At 37.6% G+C, this 14,523-nt stretch overlaps 1 protein-coding gene across 1 annotated transcript in view; it reads right to left on the reverse strand.

Annotated features, from left to right (window-relative positions):
• Positions 1-14,523, reverse strand: part of LOC136866744 (tyrosine-protein phosphatase non-receptor type 13) — a 179,957-nt gene that overhangs the window by 23,068 nt on the left and 142,366 nt on the right. The window contains exons 13-14 of the mRNA XM_068226831.1: positions 14,070-14,191; positions 7,162-7,619 (exon numbers count right to left, since the gene is read on the reverse strand). Coding sequence (XP_068082932.1) covers positions 7,168-7,619; positions 14,070-14,191 — 574 coding nt within the window. The 3' untranslated portion in view covers positions 7,162-7,167. The remainder of the gene's footprint in view (positions 1-7,161; positions 7,620-14,069; positions 14,192-14,523) is intronic.

The raw sequence follows: 14,523 nt of genomic DNA on the forward strand, positions 1-14,523 counted from the left end.
TCATCAAGCTTGTATAAATGGTATTAGAAAGAGAAATTATACACAGCAAAAATCATTAACACAGCCAAAGAACCCCTTTAAACTTACATCAGTCACAAGCTTTACTTTCAGCAACTAAGCAGTCTCTGCCATGATACTTCAGGTGCACAACTTGGAGGAACTTTAATATAAAGGAATATGTGACAAACTTTCTTCAGAACATGAAAGGACCATGAAAATTAGATTAAAATAACAACCCCACAGAGGGCCTGAGATGTTCTTCAATTGAGTGAAAAATGTTAGAACACTAACAATTATCAACTGTAAGTAAGGAGATAAAAGCTACCAAAGCCAAAGTTACTTAGGGAAATTTTGATACAGAAACTTATTGGAAAAAAGAAGGAAGGAAATGATAGCCAAAATACATTTTAAATGCTACAATTATGTCAAGATCCAAGTGAAGAAAATAAGATCGTTTCAGTAGAAGAAGAAAAGTAATGTCACTTTTTCTATTTAGGACAGTGATAGATGATAAAATGGAGAGGAGCTACATTTGCCTTAACCCAACTGCATGAACATGAGAGGAAATGATGATGATGTACTGGTATATGATTATATTCATTTGCAAATATCTCACATGATATGAAAATCCTGTCATTTGGAGATAATCAAATACAAATGGTGTAAATAAATTTGTCTTACACATGTAGTTTAAAATGTAAAAGCTGTGCTTCATTATCTCATCAAGCTGTTTGGTAAACAATAAGGAATCAATAAATTGTAACTCTCAACGATCGTTAATTTTTACATTATAGAAAACGAGTCATGTATTTCACTGAAACTATACTGCTCTACAAATACTGTAAATATTACCTTTTAAAAAATCCATATCAATTGGTTATAACAGGGCAAAAACACACAATTAAACCACCACTAAACAACTAACACAGGTCTGCTTCCTTGCACGACAGAAACTAACTCAATTACTCCCTTGAACTAAACATAATAAGATCAGGCAGAGAAAACCTTCAACTCTCCAGTACAAGTAGAAGGGGTCCCCACTTGCATAAATCTAATTAAGCAGTGAATCAGCGCTTGGTCAACACACAGGAAATCTAACAAGAATTCCTCTAGAAATATTAATAAGGTACCTATACAGAACTTTCTAGTTTATCAACTTGCCTAACTGAAAATCATAACTTCCTAAGAAATCTATATTTGTCACTGACTTGGTTCAATAAAAACATAATCAAAATACAAGCAGCCAATTCAGATAAAGCAAAAACATACGAAATTAAAGATTCTCATGTAATAATAATAATAATAATAATAATAATAATAATAATAATAATAATAATAATAATAATAATAATCATCATCATCATCATCATCATCTTACTTAGGCTGATGCTTTCACAACTCAGATTAACAGACATGCCATAAATGCAACCAACCCAGCTGGAGTTCGGGTTTTGATCTTTGGGGTTGTGTTTTGTGAAAGGTATTATCTATACTAATAATATAAAATGCCTTTGCTGGCGAGATGTAGTGTTTACACTGCACTATGTCTTCTGGTATGGGCTATATAAAATTTGTTACTTTCATTGACCTGTCTCAGTTTCATCCTTGGCTTTGACAATATGAAAGTGACTGAGGTATGAGTGATGCTAGTAATACCATTGCTTATGCAGCCAGTCCCTGTTATGAATGGTGTGAAAATATCGCTCATAGGGTCGGTTGGTGCATGCATTTCAGTGGGCTTGGAAGACTGATATGTAATAGCAACTTCTGGCTCGGGGAGGAAAGCAACGGGAAACTACCTCACTCCTCATTTCCCTAGTACGCCTGTTCAGTGATGCCTAGGCTATTTATGACAGCTGTTGGCGGAGCTGCAGAGGATCAAACCAGCCTTCGGTCTGAATACCTAACATACATACACAATAATATAAAGACAGAAATGTTGAGAGTGAGTTTGTATAAGGATGATAATTTCAGAAACCACTCAATTTCACCATTATAAAGTTTATTTTTTTTATTTCTTCCATATTATATAATTATTTTAGCTCACCAGAAGAGAAGGCAATTTCTGATCAACCCTGTTTGCAAGAAAGGAGGTTCTAAACATAAACAACTACTAAGGGATCTCTTTCTTCCCATAGCATACATGGTCATATCAAGGGCAGAGAATCAACTGGACACTCAACTTGGGGGAAAACCAGGGATACTTAAGGAAGAACCAGTTCTATGTTGAACAAATCTTCAACCTAAAAACAGTACAAGCCTATTCCAAGATTAGAAACTGCATGGTGGTAATCACCTTTGTTGGGTTTACTTTGTAGACAGACAAACCCTTAGTAAAATTCTTGAGGAACTAGGAATAGATAATAAAACAAAGACTCATTCTACAAAGCCAGGCTGATCTGAGGCAAGATCTCAGAAGCCTTCAAGACCAAAACAGGGGTCAGAGAAGGTGACTGCCTTTCCCCACTCCTCTTCTACTGCATCCTTGAAAAACTTGAGAGAATGGTGCAAGAAACAGGTCAGCTTGGATGTTTGGAGTGGTGTTCTATTTGGATTACAAGATGAAAAGGCTGATAGTAGATTGTCTGACCTATGCAGAAGACACAGCACTGATCACTGATTATCTGGAAATAGCAACAATCAAGATAAAATGTCTCAAAGACAGGTACCCAAAGCGAGACATCAAGTGCTATTGGAGAAAACTGAATACTTGACCAACATCAGAGAGGCTAACAGAGAGATGTCACTAGAACAGGGTAAAAAATGTAAGTACCTCCGTGACCAGATTGAACCCATCTTGTCAGAGAAATGAGCCCTCTCCACAAGAGTTAACACGCTAGAACTGGTCTATCAACTAACTCAAAACACCTACAACAAGTTATGCCTGTCATACACAACAATCATCTGCCTGGAAGCCTTGTACAGAGTGTCAGTCACTAAACAGAAAAGGTTTGATTAAAAAATTGGAAATCAACAAGACAAGAATTCACAGAAAAATCCTATTCCTGGTACTGGGAGATGGAGAATACTGAAGATGTCACAATTCAGAGCTCTACTCCCAGACAGAGAGGCTCTCTGACTGAGTTTGGAAAAGGAGGTAACTTTCTATGATCATATGACAAGAACGTCTCCCAATAGATTGACCAACTGCCTGTTCACCTTCTGCTGAAACAAGAAAGTCCATGCCACCTGACAGACAGAGACTCAGAAGAATATAAAGCAACTTGGGCTGATGGACTTACAAAACAAACAGGCTATGAGAGAGATCCTGAAAGTCCTTGGTTTTTGGGAAGTACATCTGAAGAAAACAGGTACCCACTTGTCAGAGGAAAAGAAGGAGTTGCACCAGGAGAAGATGCAATAATATTGTGCAGAGATCAAAGCCCAACAACTGAACAAACATAGTCCCAAGTAGCTCCATTAAAAAGAAGAAGAAGAAGAAGAAGAAGAAGAAGAAGAAGAAGAAGAAGAAGAAGAAGAAGAAGAAGAAGAAGAAGAAGAAGAAGAAGAAGAAGAAGAAGAAGAAGACCTTGTATAGCTCTGGCTAGGTAGTTGCAGACCTTCTGAAGAGATGCTATCGCTGGACTGAGTTGCTCAGATGGTTGAGGCGCTGCCCTTCTGACCCCTACTTGGCAGGTTCAATCCTGGCTGAGTCCAGTTGTATTTGAAGGTGTTCAAATATGTCAGCCTGGCGTCGGTAGATTTACTGACACGTAAAAATATTCCTGTAGGACTAAATTCAAGCACCTCGGCGTCTCTGAAAACCGTAAAAGTGGTTAGTGGGACGTAAAGCAAATAACATTATTATTATTAAGAGATGCTATCTAGGCAGCCTGACTACCAATTTCTAGCAAATTCAATGACTTGCCCACACAATGAGGGTCTCGTAGCTGTGAGCTCGTATTCGGGAGAAAGTTGGTTCGAATCCCACCATCAGCAGTCCTGAAGATGGTTTTCCGTGGTTTCGCTGGGGCTGTATCTTAATTAAGAACATGGCCGCCACCTGCCCAATCCTAGCCCATTCCCGTACTTACATTGCCAAAAACCTTTGATATGTTGGTGTGATGTTAAACTACTAGCAAAAATCATCTAGCACCAAAAGCAAAATTCTATGACCAATTTAATTTTGTCAGGTGACAGTGAATGTGCCAACACAAGGACATGAAGTGACAAGGTTTTTGACAGCCCTTCAAAGACTGACTACCTAAGGCTAAGATCGGATCTGCAAACTTGGGATCATGAGTTCGATATCCTACCAGTGATTCACTGAAACAGCGTCACAGGTCGTAGAAGTAAGGTATTCATAAAAGTCATTGAAAAATATTGATTTCAATTACAATTAACTCGGAAAATTTTTGAAAATGTAACCATTTGCATTACCTCAACTGAGAATACTGCTAGTTATAAGGGATAGTGAAATTTCTTTCTCTTCTGCCTTTAATTAAAAACTAGATGCTTTTTATTGTTTGTTCACATAAGGAATTTGGGTTAGCGTGGTCAATAGATTCATATACTTATTATGTGTAAAAGAAATATCTGTTAACCAATGTGACTGTGATGTCTACACTAATGAGTGTACCTGTAATTAATGGGGTCCAGGACCAGGAAGGAAGCAACCAGGGCCTCTATATTAGGTATTATTCAAGCAGATGAAGTATGTGAACCACAGGAAACTACCTATGAGATGGACAAAAAGGCTTGCTTATCTTCTCAATTGCATAACACAAGGCAGATTGCATCCTACTACAGTTCCTTAAGCCAGTCTTAAATTGTGTCAGTGCACAGGAAGAGGCACTAAGAGCTGTCAAACATTATTTCACAGGACAGAGAAAAAACAAGTGAATGGGTCAAAATTTACATTGCAGTACCATCTTGTAAGTTTGATCCTTGCACTACGTTGTAAAAGTTGACAACAGGGTTGCCAGTACGGAGGAAGCAGATGGGAAGTTTCATAGAATGGATAACTGCATAGAAATAAAGCTTTCACTCCAAATGAAGTTTTCATATGTTCAAACTTAAAATGTTCATAGAAAAATAATGTTTTGGGTTATAACCTTGATTTATTCTTGAAAATGCTCAGAAAATTGTCATAAATCCAGTTTTGTAAAAAACCAGAACTTGCGGCTTTTGACCTATGGATACACAGTTAATGCAAAATCCAAGAATAGAACCCAAGCCAACTGAGAAAGCTTCATTTTTAAACCATAGACAATAGTAGATGTTCTAAAAACTAATGACCAGAAGTGAAAATCACAGATAAATGTTGTAATTTCTGTAATATTAGGCTACTACAGTATTTTTAATTATCATCTTCTTTCCCTTAGCCAATGGTGGGATGAGTTTATCCTCAAAGCCAGTGCACTGCTGAGGGTGCCATTGGATCATGAAGGTCACATGAAGCAATTTTTCAGGCCTGGCAGCTAAGGGCTTCGCTTTTGGCATTAATTTGCTTTGCCCAGGTTTACTTGGGAGCCATTCCTTAGATCTTTCAATGAGTAGGTACCTGTCGCCAAATAATTGATGAGATAAGACGTCATTCAGGCATTCAGCACACGTGCCCAAACCACCTCGGTCTCCTATTTTGAATCCTTCCTTCAATTCTTGATTACTTTCCACATATCATTCTGATGTGTCCATTACAAATCCAGTCATGCAAAGAGACTCCCAGCATTCCCTAGAGACACTGCATTTGGGAATACTTCCAGTTTGTTCATGTCTGCTTTTAGCATTGCCCACGTTTCAGAACAATACAGCAAAACTGGAGGAATAAGAAAACAAAAGGTGCAGATATTTCAGTTTTGATCATGACATTACATTTCTTCCACAACCACCATTCAAGTAATCCAAAGGTATCTGCAGGAAGACCAAACCTGCTGTGAACTTCAGCAGTTGATGTCACTTGCACTAGTGAACTGATGTATTTGAATTCAGTGTCTTGTTCAATATTATTCCAGGAAAGGGAGACAGCTGTTGATGAATTATCAGTTGTCATAATTTTGGCATTTTCTGTGTTACTGATTAGCCCATATAATTGCACGAATATTTCATGTTTCTCCATCACTGTTTTATTCCAATTTCTAGCAGAATTTGATGTTCATGTGTTTCTCAATTGTGCTGTGACACTACTTCTCACTCCGACTATGTTTTATTGGCTACAGCGGGTGAACCCTGCTGGTCACATGTATTCCACACTAGGTGGTGCTTCTCACCACTTCTCTGCCATAAATTAACTCCTACCATCTGTTTATATACATGCACGCGCACCTGCACCATGTTGCCGTTCATATATGGCACCATTCACGAAAGTTCTTAGATACACCACATACAACAGACTCTGGTGAGTGTAGTAACAGACAGAACAAAGAAAGATGAAGAGAAACGCTCATTTTCTCCTAAACCTTCTCGATTAAATTATGCCCTCATTGAGATATTACATTCTGAGATGTGCAATACAGAGAGTAAAAGTGAAAAGTCCGCCTCTGTGGTGTAGTGGTTAGTGTGATTAGCTGCCACCCCCAGAAGCCAGGGTTTGATTCCCGGCTCTGCCACAAAATTTGAAACGTGGTACGAGGACTTGAACGAGGTCCAGTCAGCCTTGGGAGGTCAGCTGAGTAGAGAGGGGCTCGATTCCCACCTCAGCCATTCTCGAGGTGGTTTTCCATGGTTTCCCACTTCACCTCTAGGCCAACGCCGGAATGGTATCTAACTTAAGGCCACGACCGCTTCCTTCCCTCTTCCTTGCCTATCCCTTCCAATATTCTCATTCCCTCACAAGGCCCTTGTTCAGCATAGCAAGTAAGGCCGCCTCACAGACGTACTGGTCCTCCTACCCTGTTTCATTCCCCTGACCCAAAACTTACACTCCAGGACACTGCCCTTGAGACGGTATAGGTGGAATCCCTTGCTGAGTCCAAGGGAAAAGCCAACCCTGGAAGGTGAAAGAATTAAGAAAGAAAGAAAAGTGAAAAAGAGAAGCATGTCAGCAAATGTTGCATTTCCAGCATTTATGTAACGATATAAAGTATTTTACTTCAGTTTAAGATTAGTATGAAATTTTTAGCCTTAAGAATGGATTGTGAAATAAATACATGAGCAGAGTTACAGTATGTAAACAGCCGAACATATTTGACTGCTAAGTGTTAATAGAAAGTGAAATATTACCATTATTTACAAGAACTCCTCTCGTTCCTTCACCAGTATATCTTCCGAGTCTTCATCCACTGGAGCCACACAGCAAACAGCACGAATACTCTCCCTGCTGCTAGGAACGGGAGGTGCAGGGTATTTTATACACCGAACTGCCCTGCTGTGCACTTTAGCTTGGACACAATCTTCCTTAACTCCCACCATCTGTTTAGAAACTATACTGTCCGCGTGTTGCAAGTTGCTTCCACTATCTGCAGTCCGACCTTCCAATACTGTTTCACTGGATTTTTGTTGAACATCATATGTCAAATTGAGTGGTGCAGATGATGAAACTGAAGAACTCTGAGAGTTGGAGGCACAAAACTGAGACAGTACAAGCTCCACCTCATCACCTGATGCTAGTAACAGTTGTAGGGCATCCTCGTACTTCATGTTTAGTAAATTGTGGCTATCAACTGCCACCACCTTGTCTCCTGCAATGTACAAGAACAGTTTATAGAATTATACCAGGTGAAGATTTCAGTGTCTAGCACATTCAATATAGTGAATATAGTTTATTAAGTTGCAAAATGGCTTAAATATTTCACCATCAAGTTTTCACTATTGCTGGCCATGAACCTTACAGTGAATTTACAGTAATACACGTGAGTTTGCAGTTCAATTTTTATAGTTTTAGAAAAGAAAATACAAACAAGAGAAAACAAGAAAACAGGAGACAAACTGACATTATTATTAATTGTACAGCATTACATTCCTTTTTTTTTTTTTTTTGCTAGTTGCTTTACGTCGCACCAACACAGATAGGTCTTATGGCGACGATGGGATAGGAAAGGCCTAGGAAGTGGAAGGATGCAGCCGTGGCCTTAATTAAGATACAGCCCTGGCATTTGCCTGGTGTGAAAATGGGAAACCACGGAATACCATCTTCAGGGCTGACGACAGCGAGGCTCGAACCCACTATCTCCCGATTACTGGATACTGGCCGCACTTAATTACATTACTTTAACAGATCAATAAATAAACAATTACAAGCTATACAATGAAATATTTACAAGTTTATAGACATGTTACAAATATACTCTATCATCTCTGGTGTAGCATCCAAAAAGTCTATGAGATCACCAAGGTAGGAGCTCAAAGGACACTCTTCAACAATATGTTTGACTTTCTGCCTTGGGAAACTGCAAGTACATCGTGCTGAAGAGACTTCCCCATTTGAAGAGCAGATCACCACACCTGTCATGATTGGACCATATCCTATTAAGTGGGAGGAAGATCTAAGTCCCGCAGCTTCTTTCTCGGAGAGAGAAAACTATAGAGCTGCAGAGGTGTACTGCTGCACCATTCTTGTATCTGGACCTGTTTAAGATTAAAATTATGCTCCACAAGGCTGTTGGCTGTTCTCAATGGTGGATGTCTGGAGCAGAGCTAGTTGATTTCTAAGCCGCTGATGCCCTCGTGGATTGGTAACCATTGATTCCTTAAAATTTTCTTGTATTCCCTCATGAAGACTATTTTCCTTGTCATGTGGAGAGGGGGAATGGGGCTCAGGACTGCCAGCCAAAATGTTGGGGGGATTTTAATAGTCCCAGTTATAATTTGCATGATCTTGTTTAGTTAGACATTGACCAGCATCATGTGCAAATTGTTTATCCAGACTGGACAGCAGTATTCTGCAATAGAATATACTAGACTAAGGGCAGATAATTGTAAGGTGGAAGCTGCAGAAACCCAAGTAGACCGTGTAGCTTTTGAAGAATATATGTGTATTATTGTTTTATCTTGACTTAGCTGTTGTCCTCATTAGACGTTATCTGAAGGATAGTGTTTATATATATATATATGTGTGTGTACATAATAACTGTTAGTTCTTCAGTCCGCTGAAACTAATTTTGAATAAAATTTACAAACTACTTGGAAAGAAAACATGTGGTAACAGAATTATACCTCAAAAATAAACAACTTAATTAGCATTCTTTGCTAGAGTGGAGAGAAGTGAGGACTTCATTAAGAAAAGATCCAAATTTCAAGTTTTAAGGATTTAAACAGAAATAAATATAAATGTTTATACATTTCTAAATATTTTTGAGTGTGATTTGACTGTCATGAAGAAATTCTTCCAAGAATGAAACATGTCATTCTATTATAATTAAGTTGTTTTCTTTTCAAGTATAATTCTATTATCGTGTGTTATATTTTTCATGTAGTTTATAATTTTTTTTCAAAATATTTTCAGCCACTTAAGAACCTAACAGTTTTTTTTTTTTTTTTTTTTTTAAATGAAGAATAACGTTCGGTGAAGAGTGACCCCATGGTAGTTCGGGTTTTTGAAGGTAATGGTCTAGTCTACAACAAAGCTGATATCCAGTTCAGTTGGCTGATGCCAATTCCTGTCCATGGTGATCCTGTATAGGTACTTTGATTTCAATATCCAATACTAAACTGATGTTCAGCGTTTGGCAGCCAGAAAATCCTTGTGATCTCTTGACACACCACTTCACTACAACTATGACACATTGACAAAAATACAAAAACAATAACGTGGATAAACTCCACAGCTTTCCTTCACAGTTGAGCTCTCTTCAAAGCAATCCCAGTTCTTCTTGTTCTATTTTTTTTCAGTCTCTCAAGCTTGTTCCTCCTCCTCAGTCTCATAAGAAGGAAGAATGAAGATCTCTCTCTCTCAGGAATGGCCTTCTCCATCTTTTCAATAACACATTTCAGATCACATTAAGACTCAGAGACAAATACAAGCTCATCCAGACAGAGACAAAAATCTGTATGATGTAGGAGAGCAAATGTTTGACAGTAGCATATGTGAAGATTGTAGCTGTCCTTCAGTGTTTGCATATTTATCTCTCTTTCTACTGCTCCCTCTGCCAAAATTGTTTATCCCTAATGTAGGTTCTTTTCCTCTTCCGAACTTTCTGTCTATGAAGAGTATTTGTAAACTCTGCAGTACTTGTATTTGTATACCGTTCTTGTACAGCATGTTTCAGAAAACACAGCTCAGAGAGTATGGTTGCTTAAATTAAAAGGTGCTTCATATAAGTATATTTTCAGACCAAACACCTGATAAGCTGGCAAACACTCTGCTTTATTTGTGCAGTGGGATGATCTACTCTAAAGGAGAAAGCTTAGAGTAACTGAGGACAAATGTACATAAACAGTGCAATTTCATTATTATACATACCATTTTATTTACAAAAATATTCTTTAAAATACCTACCCTCCTGTTCCACACAAAACACTGTATGCCTCCTAACACTTTCTTACACCCTCGACAGCATGAAGGGTGTGACACTTTCACTTGTTACCCAAATCCTTTTCACACGATCATCCCTGTTATCAAGTAATATTCCATAAATTATGTCACGTATGTGGCCCCACAAAATGAAATCCATTCCTTTGACTTTACCCATAAAGTAATGCAATACCCACCATCTTGTCATTACTATAATGTTCCTTCTCCATTCAGCTACATACAACAGGATGTTTGCTAATACTCTACTGGGACCAAAATCAACCCCTCTCTTCATCCGCAATGCTTTAACCTTTTGAACTCCATTACCCTTAGCGTATGTTTCCTGCTCCACTCTGAATTAATGTTTGCACTAAATAATAATAATAATAATAATAATAATAATAATAATAATAATAATAATAATAATAATAATAATAATAATAATAATAATAATAATAATGTTATTTTGCTTTACGTCCCACTAACTACCCTTTTACGGTTTTCGGAGACGCCGAGGTGTCGGAATTTAATCCCGCAGGAGTTCTTTTACGTGCCAGTAAATCTACCGACACGAGGCTGTCGTATCTGAGCACCTTCAAATACCACCAGACTGAGCCAGGATCGAACCTGCCAAGTTGGGATCAGAAGGCCAGTGCACTAAACACAGCTGCAAAATTGCCTAACACAAAATATAATTATGTTACAGAGTACAGTATATACTTGCAGATAGAACATAACATACATTAATCCTTATAGTTTTTTTCATTTTGTGGTACTTCTCAAAACAGTTTTCTGGATGGAGACCCAAATTTTCTTGAAAATGTTTTGCAGTAGTAAACTGTTTCCTTCCTACCACCTTACTTGCTCCTGTTTGAACAGACAGCAGTCTTTAGGTTGTTCCAGGTAGGTTGTTGATGATGTGCAGTTGACCATTCAAATGTTCTTCAACATCAGAAGTAGATGGTCTTCCTCACTTTTTAACTTTGTTGTGTACTTCACCAACCAACCCAGTGATCACCTGTTTCTGCAAGGTTTTGTGCGATGGAATGTCCATGTGATTCATAGTGCAGTAATCTTTATAGAGCAGAGGTAGTGGGATTTTTGGGCAGAAAAAAAGCCAACTAAGCACTTCATGTCATATGATGTTGGCGGGTAACGATCTATGGTGACAGGTTTGATGTTTACCCAGCAAAATTAATTATAACTCAGCCAAATATCGCCCATCAGAGATCCACTCCTCTGCCACCACTAGAGTAAAATGGAAATCAAAATTGAAATAGAGGCAGCCTAAATGGCATCAAATCAAAATGCCTACACATGGTGGCTAAAATCATGGGGAACAACACAGATTAGTTGAAAGTTTTGTTGAACAGACTACTGCACTGACATGCATACTGTACGCGCACTTTTTAGTGATAGATTTTTGTACTTGGTGAGGAGTAAGAAGGGAGCACTGCCAGTTCCGGTAAATACTGCCAACTGAAGGAAATGAAATCTGAATTGAATCGATAATATGATCGATCGATATGAATTTTCTAAACCTTTATTATCTTAACGCCAACAACTGTGTCACACACACAATATTCTTCTTCTTCTTCTTCTTCTTCTTTTATGACCACATAGGATCACTTTAGTCAGTCCGTCGTTCAGGTCTCTTTGAAGGGATTGTTCGGGCTTTGCGGTCCTCCCAGTACTTCTTCACACGCTCCGATCTTCGTGCCCTTTCCTCAGTTGAAAATGTGCGTGTTGTTGGTTTGTTTTGTGTAAGGGTAAAGCGGAGGTTTGTATTCTTGAGTTTTGTATTCAATTTTATCTTATTTTTGGTGTCTTCTGTTGTAAGGCCTATTTCCTTCAGATCCTCTCTTACTTCTCTGATCCATTTACATCCTGTTGTGGTATTTTTTGAGACGAGATTGTGTTGTACTAGTTGTTTCAGAAGTCTCGAGTCCTGCATCCTCATGATATGTCCAAAGAATCCCAGTCTCCTCTTACGCATAGTATCTGTAATGGGTTCTAGCTCTTTGTACACGACTTTGTTAGGTATTAACCGCCACTGTCCATCTTTCTGATATTTTTTGTTGATACAGGTTCTTCCAATCCTCCTTTCAATTTTCTGAAGTCTGTCAGTCTTTGATTGTTTATTCAGGTAAAAGAGTGTTTCTGCTGCATATGTAGCTTCCGGTTTTATAACTGTGTTGTAGTGTTTTATTTTTGTATTTATTGATAGACATTTCTTTTTGTAGATATCCCATGTTAATTTTTGTGCTTTAGCTAATCTATTTGTTCTTACTTGGATTGAGATTTTTTCATTTAAGTTATGTGTTATTACTTCTCCAAGATATTTAAACTGAGTTACTATTTTGATTTTATTACCATTTATGGTGACTTCTTTTAGCTGTGTTGGTTTTTGGGGCATAATTTCTGTTTTTTCAAATGATATTTTGAGGCCAATTTTATTTGCAATGTTTTGAAGTTCTGATATCTGGGTTTTTGCTTCTTTTATGTCCACTGCTAGTAATGCTAAATCGTCAGCAAAACCCAGGCAATTTGTTTTGATTTTTCGGCCAATCTTTATTTTGGGGGGAGATTTTCTAAACCATTCCCTCATTACCATTTCTAGAGCACAGTTAAATAATAGTGGTGAGAGCCCATCTCCCTGCCGTAGTCCAGTTTTAATTTCAAATGTCTCTGATGTTTCCCCCCTAAACTTCACTTTTGACTTGGTATTGGTGAGAGTCAATTTTATCATGTTTATTAATTTGGGGTGTAGTCCAAGGTGTATAATACTATATAATATTTCCCGATGCGAAACGTGTTCCTAGCATGAATTCTATAGTTTGGCTTTGCTGTGTAAACAACGACAGTACGAGTACGTAAAGTGTATGCCAGATGTCGCACAGCGATGATAAGCGATTCTTAGTTTGTGTTTCATAGGTTGCCAATACGTATCTCGAAAGGTAACCGAAGTCGACCGATTCAGCACTAGGGTGTAAATCTATCGCTAAAAAGTGCGCAGATAATAGACATTCCTTTCTATCTGGCCAGATTGTAACAGTGATTTTGCAAAAAAAAAAAAAAATTAAATAAATAACTTGAATACTGAATTTACTTCACTACAAAGTATTTTGTAAATGATTTTAAGAAAAACTGAAATGTAAAGCTAATAAAGTATCAGAATGTGCATTATCTTAAGAAAACTTTTAGATTTTCATAGAAGGTCCCATCCAATTTGCACGATGGGTTTCGAACAAATTTAAACACTCGAGGTAGTACTATTACCTTTTAGCAGAAGTTATGAGACAGTACCCACTCTGAGGAGTAGTTTCTTTCCAACATTACAATATTAACAGAAAATCAAGAGGTTTCTGTAGAGCATTCCTTAAAGATTTGATAAATACTATACTTGTGACCAAGTTTTTTATATCTGTCCATATTTATGAGTTCAGTTCATTTAATTTACATTCAAGTAGTATTGCCTAAGCATAATCAAAGCAAAGCTATCTCTATAAAGGACATGGAATTAATTTAATTTAAATATTTCATTTATTTTATAGTATATTATTCCAAATGTCTCATAAATTAATTGAGAATTTTTGATTTATTTTTCCAGTGCTAAATGAATTAAGGAGCTTTTTCTAAGAATTTATTTTGTTTTCAGAAGAAAAATAACAGTACTAACCCTTATGAACAGTTCCCAGCAGAGCTGCAGGTCCATTTGGCATTACTGAATGAATATACACACCGCCATCTTCTCCTTTGGAAATCTGGACTCCTAAACTGCCATTTGTACCCCTTCGTAACCTGAAAAGATATGTATTATATCAAAAAATTTGAACTAAATATGCTCATAAAAATGTCTGTCCACAAGAAAATAAACAAAATATAAGCCTTAGCATAATCAAAGTAAAGCTATCTCTGAACAGGACATGAAAACTCTATGAGAAAGGGAAGGTAGAAGCTTACACTATTGGTAATCTCGGCACTTTGCCTATGCTCGGCCACCTTTGACCCCAAGAATTAATCTGGTACTCATTTTCAGAGTATACTAAGTGAACTTCAGGGCCAAATGTCTCTCCAGAAGTGGAAATCTTGTTTCTAAATACCATATAATCTCGAATACCACCCGCCACTGA

The sequence above is a fragment of the Anabrus simplex genome, chromosome 3 (assembly GCF_040414725.1).
Source record: "Anabrus simplex isolate iqAnaSimp1 chromosome 3, ASM4041472v1, whole genome shotgun sequence".
NCBI classification, from domain to species: domain Eukaryota; kingdom Metazoa; phylum Arthropoda; class Insecta; order Orthoptera; family Tettigoniidae; genus Anabrus; species Anabrus simplex.